The sequence below is a fragment of the Zerene cesonia genome, chromosome 5, assembly GCF_012273895.1.
Source record: "Zerene cesonia ecotype Mississippi chromosome 5, Zerene_cesonia_1.1, whole genome shotgun sequence".
Lineage (NCBI taxonomy): Eukaryota > Metazoa > Arthropoda > Insecta > Lepidoptera > Pieridae > Zerene > Zerene cesonia.
In genome coordinates, this window is record NC_052106.1 from 2,948,562 (window position 1) to 2,969,753 (window position 21,192).

The 21,192-nt window shown below is 32.4% G+C and overlaps 1 protein-coding gene across 2 annotated transcripts in view; it reads right to left on the reverse strand.

Annotated features, from left to right (window-relative positions):
- The window catches only part of LOC119839891 (MOXD1 homolog 1-like), a 58,612-nt gene that overhangs the window by 13,409 nt on the left and 24,011 nt on the right, over positions 1 to 21,192 (reverse strand). The window contains exon 1 of one of the 2 annotated variants that reach the window (XM_038366324.1): positions 8,865 to 9,302. In XM_038366324.1, the coding sequence (XP_038222252.1) occupies positions 8,865 to 9,302 (438 nt within the window). Of the gene's footprint in view, positions 1 to 8,864; positions 9,345 to 21,192 lie in introns of those variants that run through there. The other variant, XM_038366323.1, reaches the window with a different exon arrangement.

A 21,192-nucleotide genomic window follows, 5' to 3' on the forward strand; every position in this document is an offset into this window, starting at 1 on the left:
TACGTTTTATTTCTTACAATCGGATTCGATGATATGTAAATAAAGATACTGGGAATTATTCATTTCCTATTCTATTAGCCTTAGCAGAGAGTTTGATATTGTTTGAGAACAACACCAATCGTTACCAGACAATATTCACTCTTCCATCAAGTTCGTACATTATTATATTTTGACATTTCCCTTTAGGGCAAATTGATAAAATGCTACTGACATCACTGATTCGGAGTGTGATTTATTCGAAAGAACAAAAACACTTATGTAAAGTTGGTAAGACTTTAAACTTAAATTAATTCGATAATATTAATTGAATAAGTAATGAAGATACGAATTTGTGATCACATCTGCGATCTCCAATAAAACCAGGAACTTAAAATTTAGGACATCCTCGACATACTATAAGAAGCAAAAGCTTATAATCTTCGCATTATCCTACTTTCCTATCCTACTAATATTATAAATGCGAAAGTTTGTAAGGATGTGTGCGTGTTTGTTGCTCTTTCACGCAAAAACTAATGAACCGATGATGTATGAATAGACCCACTAATATTGTATTTATTTAATATTAGTACGCCTATGAGTATGAGTCTATATCGATATACCTACTTACTGTACTAAAGTGCACGCGATTATTTTATATTTTACTAGCTGCGCTCCGCGATTTCACCCGCGCAAGTCCGTATCTCTTAGGAATATCGGGATAAAAAGTTGTTCTTCCATTTGTCCAGCTATCTACGTACCAAATTTTATTGCAATCGGGTCAGTAGAATTTGCGTGAAAGAGCAACAAACACTCGCACATCCTTACAAACTATCGCATTTATAATATTAGTAGGATTACTGACAAATAAATATTACGCACCGTTTAATACCGATTGAGGTCACATTTATTAAAAAAATACAACGCAATATTTATCGGAATGCTGTGTTAATAGACGTCCATTGTTCCTGGCAGTAAATTAAAAATATCATATATCATATAATTCAAAGGTTTTCAGAGTTCCGCACTCGAAGGGTAAAACGGGACCCTGTTACTAAAACTTCGCTGTTCGTCTGTCTGTCCGCCTGTACGTCTATATCTCATGAACCGTAAAAGTTAGATAGTTGAAATTTTCAGATGATGTATGTCTGTTACTGATAAAACAACAAATAATAAAATATCGAGGTTAAGCAACGGTTCGCACAGCCATAAATTGGATGGATAACAAATCTTTTGGCAGTTGCTCTTTAGCCTAATTGAACCTTTAGTGTCGCGAGTCGACGCGAGCTTGACCCATTGTTATTATTTTCATTTCGTACTAGCTAAAACTACAATATTTTTTATCACTTCTGCAGTTCAATTTGAAATTTCAAACGTCGAACGTCAATACAGCGTTTTATATTTTAATAATATTTACAATGTTTTGAATGAATTTTAAGTAGTCTTAACAAAAGGTCGACTGTCGTTGCGTTTGTATAATGCAAGAAGATACTAAAGTTTTCCACCGAGCTTCGGATACTCTATTTTCAATCTTATCTCAAGGAGGTTATGATTAAAATCAGCTTTGACATGCCATTACATTAAAACCATACAAAGTTCCTCGTATTGTATCGTATGCGAAGTTATTGATCTTTGATAAAGCTAAAGAATGCCAAGATTGATCATTAGAACGAGATTACGGGTACCGACTTAACTTTTTAGTCGTTGATACGTTTATGTGTCGTTTATTTATAACATGGACGATAGTCAATACTTTATAATGTGGGAACCAGCCTGTCAATGTTCATTGTTCTGTACTAAAAACAAGATATTCTACGTAAGTACTAAAATTGTAGGACTTCTATTGCGGTTATTGGTTTTTACCCGGAAAACCATGGCTTTGATGCACTAAAGGGCTTTGTGAAAGTCATTAGTATGTATAGTATCAAAAGTTCCGATTTTATTTGACTTTCTGTCGAAAATTTGAAATGTTCATAAGCATATGTACGATATTTATTTATTAAACAATTGAATGTATCTCACCAAATTGAAAATAATTGCAAGGAAAAATATAGGGATCTGTATCGCTTATCAATATGGCTAATATTACAATCAAACAAAATACCTACAGATTAATTATATTATAATTATCTCTGAATAAATTATACAGTATACAGTAACGAAATAATGATAAAACTTATATCCTAATATATAACAAAAATCAGACTATTCATACAATTAAATAAACATCAGTCATAGAGGAAATATAGCATAGAATTGATACGGCAGAAGTTAACGAAAAAGAATCGTCAACAAGTTAGAATTAGTAATATCATAGAACAGTGAGTCTATCCCTCTACGAACTATAGTTGAATCCATACATCCAATCGAATCCTGTAATCCTGCTATCAATATTCTTATACGTATATGTTATATACGTTCGTGGGAATCTATCACAGGAAGGCCTGATTAGATCTATTTATAGGAAACGTCTATGTATTAACCATTCAGTAGACGTGTCACCTATAAGTGAGATACGTGTACCCGAGTCCGTTTAAAATGTTGTATCGCCAAGGGAATTTTAAGTGATACAAAAACAACGTGTATAATGAACGTATCAAATACAGTCCAGATTCGTGTTCCAAAAGTGAGATAATGTTACGTGTTTTTTGAACATTTTGCAAACACACATTAAAGGTTAGGTTATCGCGCTGTCAATGGATTGTGAATTATCGGTTGTTTTTTATGATGTTATTTTATATTTTTAAATGTATCAAATTTACAATTTTATTGCTTACAATTTGAGCGTATTTTAATGCATATGAATTGTTTATTTAAATATTACAACATTATTTTATATCAATAGTAATAATGCTTTTGTTATTACGGAAGTCCGTTATACTTTTTGCGTAGCATCAAGTTGACCGAATCTGATCTGATAGACAACAGCATAAACAATCATTCATAATATGTAAATAAACTATGGAGAATTCTATCATAATATAAGAGATACACCAAAAATCGATCTACAATAGGATGACCTCCTACTTATTGTTAAAAATATAAAGGCTATTTTAATATTTAAAATATTAAAAGGCGATGATGAGGCAATAAAATAAACATTAAATCTTACGAATGTAGACTATACTGCATAGAGATGACACAAATTACAGTTTCTAGTTCCAAACAACAGTTCCACAGTAAAATCTAGATATCTTAGTAATAACCAATGAGACAGAATATTAAAGACCGTGAGAATTACATTTGATTAGAATATATTTGATGCAGATGCTCAATGCTTCGATATTAAGTAATTCGTGATGATATTTTAAACGTGTTTCTCTTATAAATGCTAAGTAAATGTTCCGTGAGAACGTCTTCGGGGTAATGTTATATTTGGCTTGAACTATTGCTTTGCTTACTTACGATGAATTTAATAAATACAAGATATTTGTCCTTAGATTACGCTTCGTGTTTCGCTGTTTAGACTTTTAGAATATCAGATGGTAGTGGCGAAATAAAATGGTTATAAATCGTATTGAAATATGTTGATTATACTCGTAGCATGTTAAAAAAAATTTGATTATGTTTAGTAGGTAATATCGCAATTGAATCTTAATAGTTATATGTACAAACTATTATATTTCGAACTTTAGCTCGCTTTCAATATTTCATTAAAAAAATGGAAATATCGCATTTAAAATACGCACAAATTTCTAAAACCTCTTCTTCATTAACTCGTAAATAATGTTGAATTACTTTTACTCTATAATAAATCGTTATTAAAAACTAGTACAAAGCCACAAATTTTCTATGACAAATGAAGGTACAGGAATTTTTATGACCACTTATAGGAAAATAATTTCGGCGTAGCTCGCGATGCCCGTAAGCGAAACGCGTTAAAAAATTTCGTTCTAACTAAATCGATTAAAATTTTTCTTCGCTTCCTGTATTAAATTAAGAGCAATAAATCAGTACATAGTCGGGTTTGGACGGTCTAATATGGACATGAATAGTGCATTTTGGAAAGTTATATTGATCATGTTTTATGAATAAACTAACTGCAACTCCGGTATCGGCACGCGGATGCACGAGACATGCTAGGATCAAAAATGTTGCACAAACTATGATAGTGGCTAGTTTTTTGTTTGACTGCTTCTTTCGTGTACCTAGGGATCATATTACATAATTTTAATATTACTTATATACCTTTCTCCATAATCCTCAAAGCATGCTAACTAATATTATAATAATGTTATAATTACATAATAAAAATAAATACGTAATAAATCTAATACCTATCTTCTTATAATAATCGAGCGTAATAAGACTTAGAAAGCCAAATCGACTATTATTTGCTTTATTTTTATTTCGAATTTGTTTTCCAACTTGACACAATATATAAGATATATGACAACAATGAGTCACTGTACGTGATTGTACTTTACGACGCGATTGTACGAAGAAGCTTAAAAGTACAGTCGCGCATCAAATTCATAGCATTGGGAATTCCCAAAGAATGACAGCGTGATGGGTACAGGCGAATACAAATTGCCCTTATTTCGTATTCTAAATTACGATAGCCGTGTACCTACTGGAATTTCATTAAATAAACAGCCGCTTTATGAGCTTCTAGTTAATAAAAAATAAAGCTATTAAAATGCTCAAATTTTTAGCTACGTGAAAACGAATTATTTATCAGTATAAACAATATTATTGCGTAACCATTTCCTCTACTTTAGTGAAATAAATTTAAGTCGCTTTTTGTGGGTCATTTATTCTATTAACTAACTACTAACTAACTTATATAGATGTTTTCATAGTTTCAACATATATTATTTTAAAACTAATATTTTTAAGACCTACAAGCTTTTCCCCGGCTTGTTCAGTGATTTAGGCGTGAAGAGACAGAGTTTAATTTCGTATTTATTATTAGTAGGGACATTATATCAAGTAAAGCTTTTCAATAAGATTGTACCTCGGAACTACGCAGGCTTCAAAACCGGAATGGGCAGACTGCATTATTACGTAATGCCAGCAGGATATATAGGACTGTCCTGTACACGTGGAACAGGAACGAAATAAGCGTAATTAAGTGCACAATTATGGAATTAAATCGAAATTTATATGAATTTAAAGCGTTATAATTGTTTTGTGAAATTACATGGACGTTAATTGATTTCGCTTTTTGGGAACTGCTATGGACTATTACAATTGTTTCGATTAATTTTTAATTATTGAATGTTAATGTTTGTTATTGAAAAGCTTATGATTTAAATTATTTAGATTATATATAACCGGTATGGATGTATTTTTGGACCTCGTGGAGTATTTACCGTGATTAAAGAGCAAAGAAAGAACAGGAGCGAGATTCTTATAAATAAATAAAATTAATAAAATTAACAGTACAAAATAGTTTTAAAGTAACACATACATTAATTCGTAAAATGGAATTTTTATAATCCAAGATCTGTTAGAAAATTTAAAAATCCCACAGACAATTAACTATCCATATGGAACTTCTGTAGTTATTTTTTCATTGATTATAAATAACTAGCTTCTTGTCCGCAATAATTATATATTTACTAGCTGCACGTCACAGCTCCGCCCGGTTAGTCATTTATCGTAATGTAAATATTAAACTATCTTTTAAGTTGGATCAAACTGCACATGGTGTGCAAATCGCTTGAGTAGTTTAGGAGTCCATCGTGGACAAATAACGAGAAACATCATTTATTGTATTTAGAAATAATGTACTTACATTATATCTAAACTTCGCTTAAGACGGAAGTTTTGCCTGGCAAAGTAAAACATCTATCCTCCCTCTAAAGAGGAAAGGCTCTTTGAGTAACATAATAATATCTTTTGTTTTGAGATGTTTTTTATACGTCTTTTTGTCAAATATTCATGTAAACATTCCTCAAATTGTAACAGAAATGATATAATTTGCGGAAGCACACTAATAGCTGGAGGACGCTAATGGTTTTCTGATCGCATCGATTCCTAATCGTTCCCGCTATGCTCCGTCATACTTCATCTAATTGCTATTCATCATCATACAGTATATATCTACCTCAATGTGATAAACATACTAGTATGATAGCGAAAAAAAGATTTGCGGTTTATTCTTTATTTGTAATGGAAATTTAGAATAGACCGACAAAAGTAAAAAATCATAGCCCATCCCACTTCACATTTGTATAATTTACTAGCGAAAAGCGCAGTGATAATGAGGGTTTGCGAAAACGATTGATACACATAGACATGAATTTATAATACTATGTAAAAATTAAAAACCTTCAAGTATGAGAGTTTACAGTCATATACCTATATCAGATAGTTGAATGAATAGATTGTGGGATAGTATAGGATTCGTTTCACTCGCTCAAATTATCACAATAATCGTCGTCTTTTAACAATTACAAATGCTATTGACAAAAGCTCTCCACGGCATTTAAACATAAGATTGTGCAACATTATAAACCACAATCCAACCTCTGTCATTAGATTCTTGTATTACATAACGCTCAAACAATGGCAAGTTAACGCTGTGTCAACGTCCACGCATCGAACCGCGTCCGTTGTCAACTCTTAGCTTTGTATCATGTTTGAAACAACCATACTACTCGTATTCTATTGTATTTGAGGTCTACAGTTGTGGCGAATAGATGTGCTAGGTATATATTGTAACAATAAGAAAGATGAATGACTATGGGGGTCTATGGAGTAAGTATTCCCGCTTTTGTTCTTAAATGAAAATACAACTTTTTTATTTGGTTTATGAACATCACGATTTAGGAATGTAGGTATCAAAATTTCTTGATATGAATAATGCTATGCTATTCGTAACTTGAAGCTATTTATTAAAACCTACATAGTTTACTAAATGAATAATTTTACTTATTTTATGACTGTTTTATTGTTCGGATGTTTGTACGTCAATCACGATGAAGTTCAGTAGCTGAACGGTTTTAGATGAAATTTGGTTTATAGAAAAGGTATTAGCTGACTTGGTTGATAGGACACTTTTTATCTCGGAATCTTGATATCCGGGCGGAGCCGGGTCGAGCGTCTAGTGTCTACTACATAGATCTTAAGTATATTTACTAGGCACTCGTAACGCCTACAGTAAATACCTTCAGGGTTTCACTTATAGAACACTAAGGTCACTAGCCGTTTTTGGCCCAAGAATAATAGCAAAATCCTCTTCTAGCCGAAGATAGGTTAGGGTTGTAGATTCGGCCGGCTGAGTGATCAAAGAAACAGAGCGTGTAGGATTCAAAAGGATCTTTTGTAGCTGGCACTTTATCGCAAGAAGGTCCATGCAGAACTCGCATACTAAGTTAAGGTCTAATTTAATACTAAGAGATTTTCTCTGCTGCGGTATAAATGGGTTTCTTGTCAACGCTTGCTTAATCCAAATGAAATTAAAATGCAGGAAATTATTATTAAACTAGAAATAAGTTACGCAACGAGGAAATCATCATCATCAGTCCATATATATGCTCCTACTGCTGGTACACAGGCCTCCTATGAGGGATCAGGCCTCAGGCAGGTTGGCAGATGTCACATGTCGTCGAACTTTTGACACTAGGACATGCCGGTTTCCTCACGATGTTTTAAATTAACCAGGAAATATTGCGTCTTAATTATATTTCGTTAATGTGAAAATGATCTTAAATGATACTAGCGATCCGCCAGCTTCGCACGGGGGCAATTATATATTATAAATATGAATCTTCCTTTTGAACCGCTCTTTCTATAAAAAGCCGCATCAAATTGTGTTGCGTAGCTTTCGACAGACAGACATACAGTGGGAAGCGTCTTTGCTTGATACTATGAAATGAAACCATCAAACGAATTGAAAACCTCAATGGATTCTTTCCAATTTTGTATAGATACCTACCTAGGTACTAAACCTACGACATGACGTATGTTAGATAGAAAAAAATTTTACTCAGATAACACGCCAGCGATTCCGCGAGCTGACTTAGTAACCCAATATGTTCCAATTTTAACAAAAACTCAGAAGCTAATCTCGTAAAGCGCAGCTCATTAGCCTTATATTTCTTTTTTGTATAGCAAAAAAATTGTAGATATTGTATTACCGTAATGTTAATAGCAGTTAATTCGATATCGGAGCGGCGGGAGCATAAATTTAGGGCCGACCGCAATTTATCAAGCCCTTGAGATTTACTATGTGCGACAATATTTATAATTTACTTTTTGATATCGCGTCAAATAAGAGCCTTGTTTATTTAAGCAGATATTTACACACGCGACGTTTTCATCGAATAAGAGATTTCATGATTATGTTATTTTTTAATTTTTAAGAATCACATCATTTATAATTTATAAATCAACATTCCGATAAATTCGTTCTCGTATTAAAATAAGCGAGTAGAACTGATTTTACAACTTAATTTAGTGAGGGTACATCGGAGGTAGCTAATGCTTAACTCAGATAAATCTAGGGTAGTTTAATGCAATCAAGTAATCCCCTTGTGATGTACGAAGCTTAGTCTGTAATGATTGATTACGCAACAGAACTTAACGATTCTATCAGTATAAAAATAAATAACTTCTTATATCCTTCTCTTACATCTACAAATGAGGGTATGATATTTCCACTACAATAACTAATGAGAGTTCACTCCCCTACCACTCTATTTAGTACATTTAGTTATTGCTTGAAAATGCTTCAAAAAAAGCCATTTCCAATTGATCGATTCCAGCATGATATTAAAAAAAATCGAATACTTCGTTTAATGATTTTAAAACAGAAATAAATAAAAAACATCGATAAACATCACCAAAAACTCGAATGAAAATTAACATTGACAGCCGAAAACGCGCACCGTGAGAACAAAACAACAGGTGCACCAAAATATAAATACACGTATGCTTACCAAGAGCTGAGCGTTGCCGTGCCTGTCGTCCACCCAAGCGACGACCAAATCTGCCCCTCTCATATTCCTCGCTGAATTAAAACCTAAGCCCACATAACCACGTGTTTTCGCTTCCAATCTAAATGTTATACTCGAGTCCGTGTTCACCCATCGCAATAAAACATCGCCGTTTTCGTCCAATCGCTCTGAATGGGACCATATCAAACTCGATTCGTACGATCTTGAATCAAACGATTCCCTCCGATGCCGCGTTCTATATTCGTTCACTATTCGACTCGTTTTTTCATTCTTATTTTCTGTCTGTAGTAAGCGCAGTGCCTGCGAGTTGTGTGTGGGATTCGTTGGTAATTTGTTCGGTTGGATGTTTTGCTTGTATCTCGGCAATTTCGCATCACATAAAAGTGAAACGCTTAAAATAAAAAGTGCTTGTATATTCATTTTGTTTTTTCTTATCTTATCCGCACATCACTTTCGGAGTACCTGCAAAAGAAAACAAATATCAGTATAAAATTTTAGATCACGTCTCTACATTGGATTCATTGTTATTTTATTAGTACACTAGTGGTCCACCTCGGCTTTACCCGTGATAATATTATATAGCTTTAAGCACTCAGAGATCACGTACCTATAACTGTACCTAGAACGGCATAAGAATTTGAAATCGGCCCACTAGTTCCCTATATTAGTGCGTTCAAACAAACTCTTCAGCTTTACATTATTAGTATAGGTACTGAATTCTGAACAATACCCAACGAAGGCCTAATAGAGCACATGTAAAATACGCATAAATTCGTCGGTTATGAAATATTTACGGCCAGAATTTCGTAAAGGTTGAGAACTTTTAAGACGTTGTAAACGTTGTTAATATTTATACGAAAAATACGCAAATACAACAGATAAGACACATAAAAAGTTATTTGCTGTATACGGGGTATAAATTCAGCAAATTGCCAGTAATTGTTAACTTGTTGACAAAAAGTTGTAATTACCGAAACCTCAAGGCCCTCGCAGAGAATTTATCGGATATACTTTGAAGTGTTCCAGATTTATCATATTCCTTATTGTGGTTCCGAGATGTCGTACAAGGTACGCAGTAAACAAAAAACGGATCGTAAAAATGTTGCACGGACCATCAAACTGGTACTGTTTCCTGTTTAGCGCATCCCAACAAGAAACTTAAAGACCTTTGCCTTTATAATATAATAATGTTATATAATGTTTACCTTTTTGTTCAATATTGTAGAAAGAATCGAGTTCATATAATCTACCGAGTGTTATTTGCTTTATTCTAAACACAGCTTGAAAAATGTTTAACTAACTATCTAAACTCATAAATATCTATAGGTTTTACAAGTGTACAAAATAAACGAATAGTCAACAAATGTAAAGATCGTGCTGTGAGTAAAATATACTTAATATTATCCAAGTATCGCAAAACTCCATCCGAATTATGATAATAGCAAATAATCAAGTCACAAAAAAGAAACGGTAAAAGGTTATTGTTTCGATGTAAATTAAATCATGAAAATGTATAAACTCATTACTAATTGGCAAAAAGCAACCCGCTAAAACCTTAACCGTGACCGGCTGTCGGGGTATAAAAACATTCATTTAAAATGCAAATTTTTAATTTATTCCTAATCTTCACAGTTATGTTTGTTCGCAGCGAACGCGAGTGGATTAATGCAGTTTTATGAGTACATTAAGAAACGACAAATTTTAATGGTAAAATAGACTTAAAGGCAATAAATATGATATGCTATTTATAAGTTTTATCACGCTAAAATTCGAATCGACTCGACTGAAAAATAAAATAAAAGTTAAGAATCTAATTTTGCATATTATTAAATTTCTATTAGGATTTATTTGTGAGGCTATTTCCTGCTTGTAAATGCCAATGTTTTCGTTTTAATTTTGATAATTTATTGTATTAATTTAAAACGATAACACGCATCCAAGCTTAAATAACAATTTCTAAATTTAAACTAAATGTATTTGTCAAACGGCATTAATAAACGATTATTAGTTATAAGATGGTATCGCTAAACAGTAAAATTTGGAATTCTACAAATTATTTTATGCTACACAAAATTGCCGCTAATGTGACTAATATATCAAAGAAAATATATTTACCTTAAAATGACGTCAATGGCCAATAAATCTTATTAAATTAAAATGCCAAGCCCACATTTATTGAATCATTATACAAGATGAAAGGATATTTTCATGGGAATTAGATGTTTCGGTGGGATAATAAGTAGCCTATGTATCAGTATGGTTACTTTTGGAAATAGTAAGGGGGTTAGCTAGGATAGATGTCTTTAGCCTCCTAACTATGTCTGGGTTCAAAAATCACATTATGAAATTGTTCCGTTATGACATGAAATAAATACAAATAAACATCCTTTAAAACAAACAAAAAGCGAAAATGGCGTCAGTATTTTTTTATATTCTATAATGTATCTTAATATGTCTAATATTATGTTACTACATTTAAGTAGTTAGACAAATGTATTTTGCATTAAAGACTTATTCTTAAAATATAATTTATACATAATACATTTGTAAAAATCTAATAAGCTAAATAATTAGAAAGCCAAAACCATTTTGGACAATTAGTTCGTAATAAAAGTAATAAATTTATGATTATCATAATACTTTATGATTGTTATTTCCTAATAAATATTCAGGGCACAGGAAAGATATGAGAAATGAGCGTGAATATGATACAGAAGATACCTTCGTACCATCTGCGGCCGAAACACCTTTTGAGAAAATTTACGAGCGAATCACGGAAACATTCGATTCAATATTTATTTATAGCTAATTTAATGTATATATGAGTACCATTTATGAGAGGTAATTTTCATATAAGCTTACTGTGTCATGTTTTAATATTGGAAATACTGGAACATATTTCGAAATCCCTCTTTAACAAAAATAGTATGACTATTGACAATGATACCATGTTTTGGAATTATTTAGTACATATTTAGCAAAATGTACATAGTGGTTACAGTCACTTGATTTAATAGTAAGAGACATATCTACATATTCACTTTAGAAACAGAGATATTATTATAAAATGACTAACTGCGCCCCGCGGTTTTACCCGCGTATGTCCGTATCCCGTAGGAATATCGGGATAATTAGTTGCCTATATGTTATTACAGTTGTCCAGCTGTCTACGTACCAAATTTCGTTGCCTTTTGCGAGAAAGAGCAACAAACACACGCACATCGTTACAAACTTTAGCATTTATAATATTAGTAGAATAAATAATAATTAGGTATTACAGCCATTAAACTTGTATATGTATAAAGATAGGTTAGGTATTTGTACATATTATATATTATAAAAATTGTATAATCGCTTATTTAAACGAGCATTGTTTGTCAGTTCTATTAAAGTTCCGTTAATTATTCGCACGACTGTCGCAGTTGGCGGGAGCGCAAAACGATGTTACGAAATAAACGAGCATTTTTAACTTAAATTATAATGGAGTAAAATAACGAAAAAATGTGATTTCCGACCGTCAGCAAAGAAATTGCAAATACATGTACATTTTCATACGTGTTGGATGTTCAACTCGTTTCTGTTTTGAAAAATTTATAATCATTAGATACTTGAATGTTTTAACTATTATTCATTTTAAGTATTTATATAGATAAAAGTTTGATAAATATTCAAATACCAGAAAATTTCAAGTAAGTTATAAGACATTTAAAAACATTATAGGAACTTAGTACGTGCGCTTATTTAATCATCAAATTAATGGCAGGACAAGTTAAGAAGCATGCGGGTCATATGATATCAAACGACGCTCGTCAACCAGCAACTTCAAAACAAGCAGGTGCCTTTTCGACCTTCACTCAACTCATGTATATTTCAAATGCCATGAAGTCCGTTTGTGTCAATGCGCAGTTAGCAAATAAGTCCAAGACTATATTGTAGCCAAAGGTAGTAATGACTACATGCCATAGGTATATAGTTATATTATGAATTAAAAAATTATAATACTTCACGCTCGTACCTGGCCACTTTCTGGTTAACAACCTCAAGCTAGGGAATGCAGCCGAACTTTTTCTCTAGATTTTTGTCATAAATACGTTGAATTAGATTTTTTTGTGAGCATCAAAAATGCCGTTAAAGTCTCGATGCCCAAAAGAATATCGCTAACCACTTTTTGTTTGACGACTTTTTATCACATTTTCTGGTACAAAAACGATTGCAATGGAACAAGATAACAGGTGATTATCCACTTATTCGCCGGAAGTCGAAACCGCTGTCCGCGCCTGTGCCCAAGAGAATATTTTATAATAAAAAAATTCATAAAATCAAGTGAAGCGTTACAAATTACTCTCGCGTTTCCCGGAGAGCACCTAGACGTGCATCCGTTCTGGATTATTATAGCTTATTGAGTTTTTATAATCAATATCGGTTGTTCGTTATGTCTTTTTATACGACAGGAAGGCAAACGATCTGCTCGTTTGCGTTAATATTAAGCGATGAACACCGCTCTGTTCGATCTAATTTATGGGAGAAAATCAAATAATTTAATTGTATGGACCCATATGATGATGGACGATGGAAATGGACGATGTTGAGCGATTGAGGCAGGTTATTGTAAAATGCTTAGAATAACGGAGGCCTGTATCTACCTCACTCTTTCCAGCCCGTTCCTTTATTTCTTTTGTCAATCTTTTACTTATTTCTGTCTCCTTTAAAGGGGGCAGCGCATTCGCAGAGGCCCTACCACTGCAAATGTTCATGGGTGGCGGAGATCGCTTACCATAAGTACCATACTGTGGACCGCTCTCACACAAATATCAAATACATATATTTTTTAAATAAATGGAATCAATTCAGATGTCTAAACTGCAATAACCATCCAACCAAACCAACGAATGACACGCTATAATAAATTAGATATTTCAGATAAAGTAGTCTATTTAAATGTATCAAATATATTTCTTCCGTGCGACCTGGATCAGAGTTACGTTATTAATATTCCTGCATGTATGGAACTTGAATACATACCGCGAAACCTGGTATTTCAATAACTAATTCATAGATATCGTTATCATATCACTTATGTTCGCTATGTGTCGATATCATTAACGCTTGATCGGACTTTACCAACTAATCAGTGTGAATCGGTGCTTTGATTTTAACAGAAATTACTCTTTAGTTAGTTATTAGTATGATATTTAACAGGCTCGTATTTATTTCGATGGGAAAATTATGTTCACTTTAATAATTAGCAACCTGTGACTTAATTCGGTTATATTTATTTAAATAACTAGCAAATGAGAATGGATAAATTTCTATTAGAAAATGAGTAGATAAAACAACTTAATAAACTCGAAAGGACAAAAGTTGTCACCGATTTATAACCACTATATTAAAACGAACTGTCTGCAAACAACCATAGTTCGTTATAAAATTGTTTACAATATAATATAAAGCAATCTTCTATAAACCCCTTCAATATCTTCTCTTGAAAAGATAAGATGTTAGCAAAGAAACAACAGTAAAGTAATTTACATAAATATGATATTTAGTTAGATTTCATTTAAAGATTTAATGTGTCTCAAACTATATTCATATTGCAATGGATAAATTTGATATCGTACAATATTTATACGAACTTTGCGATTCTGAACTTATGAAAGTCATTGTTATATGCAAATTGTGTGCATGCAGCTTGAATTTACAAAATACACACGATTTCATATTTGATACGAGAATAAAATATGGATGGTATGGACGAAAACGCTTGCGAGAAAGCAATTTACTAGTGGAGAAGTTAACGTCATATTAATATAGAATATTGGGAAAAACCATGTCAAAAAGAGCCTGACGTCGCGCTGTGTCAGCGAATTGTTTTGTACTACAAACTACCGTTAAACAACGACAATGCTCTGATGCGCTGTATGTACGCATTCTGACATCTCTGGCACTGATCATCATCTGACACAGCCATAAGCGCATTGTACAACGCAATTCGGCTTCAGGTTAGCGCTCTGATGCGCGCTAAGAACGCGTTCTATCTGACGCAGTCATAAGTTGAACTGGATGCGAGGTTATATTGTTGGGTAGGAATACATTTCCAAATATATGTTTAATTGAACGGCTCGATTAATTGAGGCACATTTTCATGTATTTGTTGACGAAATAAAACCTACCTAATTAATACTTATTAATTAAAAATATGATTATTTATAAAACAATTAAATCTTTTTTCGTATGCCTTTATCTAAATAATCAGTAAGCAATACTATACTAACATTTCAATGATGTTATCATGGTATTGCTGGTTGTAATTAGCAAGAAATTATCTTAATATTACATTTGCTATTTCAGCGTCATGTCACTCACATTAAATCGGCGTCCATTACAGCACGTATACGGACATATACCCGCATGTAATATTCAAACGACGCAATAGACGTGTAACATTTGGTTAGTACAGTTTCAGAGTTATTAGTATGAATTGGTACACAGTCCGCACGTAACGTCTTGGAATAATTTAAGCTAATGGTTTTCATATGCATGAGGATATGTCGCTCTAAATAGGTAAACATGTTAATAAGTTAAGTCAAAAGAACCTATTTTTACTCAGATGTATAAATCTGTAAAATACATATGCATTTGTCATAATATTTAAGGAAGCATTTAAATAACAATAGATTCGCATAGGAAGTCACATCCGAACCCGAGCACGGCATTAAATTAATGTTTGAATTTGTTTATATTAAAATAACAGACTCACGTACAACGTCAACAGTGTAACACAAACAAAATATCATGTAGAAAGCACAACAGGCGACCTTATTGCTAAAAAGCAATCTCTTCTAGGCAAAAGATAAAATATTGACGTACAAACAAAGGCACAGCAGAAAAACATATAAGTAGTCATTATTTTGAGTTCTATGACAAATCGATTAAGAATAGCAATAAAATATGTAATGTACCTACAGAAATGGTCTGGTTACTGTTTTGTTATACATGTAGTATTTAAATAAACTAATTTCTCCTTAGAGTTACATGTATATCCTACTATCCTACTAATATTATAAATGCGAATGTTTGTACGGATGTGTGTGTGTTTGTTGCTCTTTCACGCAAAAACTACTGAACCGATTGCAATGAAATTTGGTACGTAGACAGCTGGACAACTGGAATAACATATAGGCAACTTTTTCTCCCAATATTCCTACGGGATACGTACTTACGCGGGTGAAACCGCGGGACGCAGCTAGTTATATTGTATACGAGGTATATAATAATTAAGATGCTCCATTTGCGTTGTATCCGATGAGCATTACAATACATTACCGTAATAGATGCATTAAATAACACACGATTGGACAAATACAATTAAACTATTCACTCTCTATCCGGCACTTGCAAAGCACTTGCAAATGCCATATAAGCTATGTTACAAACAAAATCCATACCAATATTACCTAGCGGTTCGCCCCGTTTTCACACGTGATAAATATATAACCTATACCACTTAGGGGCATACTTATCCATCGTCGTAATTTCTTTTGAAATCAGTACAGTAGTTCTATGGATTCAAAGCGCGTTCAACGCGTACAAAGAAACAAACGAACTATTCTGTCTTATACCATAAGAAGTATTGATAAGAATGGGCTATCTGTATGTGTCTTTAGACGAGTGTCACGTTTATATTTGGAGTAAAATTATATTTGAAGAATGAGGGTATAAAGCGACTGAATTCAAAAATAACCCATTTGTATTAAAAAACAATTTATTGTTGAAACAATAACCAGTGTTTATTGGTTTATTAACATGTATATTCAATTTGAAGTACAGAATTCAAGCGTTTACGCCACAAAAAATTGTAAATCCACATATACCCGCATCATTTATTGAAACAAAATAATAAAATATAATAGTTTAAAAAAACTATAAAACACGCTTTAACAAAAATCATATTTTGCAAATTGAAAACTGGAATAATTTTATCAAATTAGTGTATTGTCATCGGTCCTCAATAAATCTACAAAGTTTGAACGAAATCTGGCCGTTTAAAGTGGGTCAAAATCAAACATACAAACAAACAAACATACAAACAAACAAACATACAGGTGAAGCTAATAAAAAGCGTGTAAAAAAAAACAAAATTGTTAATACATTTTCGTATCATTAGAAGTATAAATCAACCAAACGTATATAATGTACGTATACACATAGGCGAAACTTTATCCTATTAAGTAACATAGTTAAGTGTAGTTAAGTAAATGATTGCTTCAACAGGATATGAATCTTGTAACGGATGCCACTCCACAAATATGGGGACGTCACAGTTTTCTCATAAAAGTGTGATTAAAAAGCAAATGTCATTCATTCATGATATTTCAATTTATGTGAAACTATTTCTTCCTATGAGATGATAAAATATAACAACAGTTATATATTACGAAAAGTCTATGAAATATAATTAAATTAATTTAAGTTACGATAAAGTAATACAAGTTTAATTAAATTAATAGAAAGTACGAGAAAATGCATTATACTATAAATTAAATTACTGGATATTATGAACCCTTTACGTATTGTGCATTTTATTTGTGGAAAGCTTTTTCCAATTACACACACACACACACACACACACACACACACACACACACACGAATACACATACACTAGCTGCGCCCCACCTCAAATTTCATTGCAATCGGTTTACCAGTTTTTGCGTGAAAGAGTAACAAACATCCACATAAACATGCATCCATTCGTACCTACAAACTTTCGCGTTAATAACATTATCGTGTATATATTTAAGTCGGATATATTTAAGTTTTATATTTAAGTCGGATATATCTCGTTAAAATATCACATACTCACCTATAACTTCACCGTTCCATTGACGTTCCATATACGCTCCGGGAATTAGCTTCGTAATACAGTTACGAAGATATTCCTTTTATAGCGAGAACAAACAAATAACTGTTTCGCAGATCGAATAGCTCAAACAGAAACCGATATAACAAATACAGACGAACATAGATGTGGCTTTGTTTCCCCGGAAAATATCGAAAGGTTCGTAATTGTAATAATATCGTGTTCGGACGGTTGAGTAATGATAAATAGGCCCACACGTGGGACGATTATGTGAACATTACACGGATTTCTGGGTCCTTATTACGACACTATTAGAAAATATTTGAAGTAGAAACTTGTATATTCTAATAATATTGATATAATGGCAGTTTGTGTGTTTGTAATTCTTTCATCTCTTAGATACAATATAAATTGTAGGTATTATAATTATAAAATTGAGAATATTTGTTTAAAGTAATTAAACCATGCCCTATACGCTAATATATAATTAATTTCATGTGTAAATGTTTCTTAATCATGTTAGGACACATTAACACAAACTACACACATCACATTTATTACATTTATTAACTCAACTACAAATTCAATGTTTGAAGTGGTAGAAAGGAATGGAAAACATCACAAATAAAGCAACGGCTTTTAAATTTTAACATGGATGTTATTATTTACACTCTCAATTAAAATATTCGTATTAACAATAACATATTCTGTTGACTTCAATCAAGCTTTTGTCCGAAAACATCATATAAAATTCGGTACAATAAACGATTAACACTTACCAGCGAATTGTCCAACAAATGTTCTCACGAGATCTTTAATTACTGCTGCCGATTTAATAACTGTTAGAACGATTTTTAATTCGTAACGGTCTTCCTGACCATCACGAATAACGTTTAGTGTGGGCAAAGGTTTTTTTGGTGCCTTATAAGCCAATGCAAATAATAATAATCGCGACTATTTCATACATGTAGGACGTCTGTATACAAGACTGTATAAAGTGGAAATATAGCAAAACTTTTAGAAATTAAAAACTTTTTTAACGGATTGTTAAACGCGATTTATTCATTATATTATTAACCCGACGTTTCGAACACTTTACAGCGAGCGTGGTCACGGGGAGACTATAACAAAACTTTTTTATAAATTTGATTTCGACGCAAATTTGGGAAGTTTCAGAACGTATCTACCGATAACCTTCCCACAGTCAACTACGCAAATAAATTGCCTATATATGATATTGTGAAATGCGAAAAACTAAGAAGCAGAGTTTTAACTTTTAAGTCCTAAAATTAAGGGAAATATACGCTATTAAGACTGAACGAAAACCAGTCGTGATGCGTTAATCGTCAATTGTTTTAAAGCGGCATCGCTTTAACAGAAAGCATTTACACAATTTCCAGTGAAGTTGCGATAACAGCGTAAGCTCGAATTCAAACGTCAATTACATACAAACATATTAAATGAGATACGCCTTCGTTCTGAGTGGAAATTACATATGTTTTACTGTTCTCTGCTGTTCTCTAAGGACTAAGGAGTATTTTGATTGCGCTGTGTATGAACTGAGCTGTTTATGTTAATGGGTTACTGTAGTTAAAAGTTGTTGCGAATCTATCTAGTATTTGCGTAATAACATCGCTTATTAAGCAAATACTAGATAGATATGTTATTGTGTATATGATTACAATACTACAGCAGTGAATGTGTAAAGACGTAGTATGTATTATAAAGATTTTTGAATGCATATATTCAACAAATTGTTCCAAAGTCAGAAGAATGCTATGAAACTAAATATTTTGCAATATTCTGTTTCGTTCCCAATTATTGTCTAATCCGACATTCCGATTGGTTGGACTCAATACAATAACTGCAGATGCGACGTCCAATACCAAAGGACTTTTTTATAAACGGGAATATATTAATATTTTTCAAAACTATTCCGTGCAGTTATTACATTGAGTTTGGTTTTGTCTTTTCCACCAAACGATATGCTTTGTTTATAAAGATTGCATTATTATTGTAAATAAAACATTATGTAAAATTTACATGATTTTAAAAGAGCAATTACAGTGCTAATTGCCGTTTCTTCTCTGTAGAAACTCCTGTAGAACGTTGTTAAATTACTTCACTATTTCGACGATTCAAAAGCGCTTCTTGGAGAAATTCAGGTCAATAGACAAATGTGTTTAAGGTTGATATTTAAACAAAATTATTTTCACATCTCCTATTATGAAAATATATAATCCTGTATCTCAAATGACCTTCATTGATAGGTCACACATCTAAAGGCATTCCGTTATAAAAAGTGAAAATGTGGACCATCCTTAAAGTGGCATAAGGTATTCGCTATCTTATCAGTTTAATTCCCCGAACGACCGCTTATAAGCGGATATGTCCATTTAGTAGCCAGCACACTGTCTTCAATTAATGCATCCCTAATCCACGTATGACGAGCATAACTAATTGCAAAATGGTTTTTAGTGCAGGGAAATCGATCTGGTGCAGTTGAAAGTTATATAACCTAGCTGTTTGGTGTTTAAGTCTAGTGGTCTGAGTATTTTGAACGACCTATGAAGTGTTTTGATGTTATTTAATCAAGATACTTGATACAAGGTTTGGGTTTAATAAGGTGTATTAAAATAGCGATTTGGTAGACGTCGACGAACGAACTTTGGATAATTATTTTAGACATACAAAATTGTGTTTTTCTTAATGTATGTTAATTAGTGTAATACCATTAAAAAAATTGTAACCGTAACTGAAGAAGTTTTAGTGAAGCCTTATTAGTTAAATTAAATACACAAATGGAATATCAGTGCTCAATCCGTTCAATATTTACAATAAATATCAATTTACAATAAATAACACTAGTTTTAAATAGGAACCAAAATTAAACCGCAACCATAATCTTCAAGTCAATGAAGCCCTAGAAACTAAATATAAGAAGCTTACACGTTAACGGGGTTTAAAAGTAATATATTCAAGATTACCTGCATATTAAAGTATCGACTTACAAAGCTCCCATTATTAAATATTCCTTTGAAACTATCCCTGTTTAATCACCGATGTATATAAAATATATGGAAACATATAAGTTTGTACTAGAAACTTTTTCCTTTCTTCTAACAAATAAAATTTTAAACGGCAATAATTAACTTAAGCAATAAAGTTTGAATTTAATGGTTGTACAAAACAAAGGACTTAATATGCGGGTTTAAGGACAACAGAGAGTCCTTTGTACAGAATGTATTAACCGATAACATATTATAAGAGAAAAACAGAGTCAAAGAAAAAGTTACATTGCAGGTTTTACAGTGGGTACCTAAAATTAAGCGCTCAATACGTAAGAAGTGGTTAGTAACAAAGAGCTATCTTAATATATGTATATTTCTTATGTGCGTGTGATTGTCACTGGGCTCCATCCTCCTATACGCTTGGATCGATTTTAATGAAT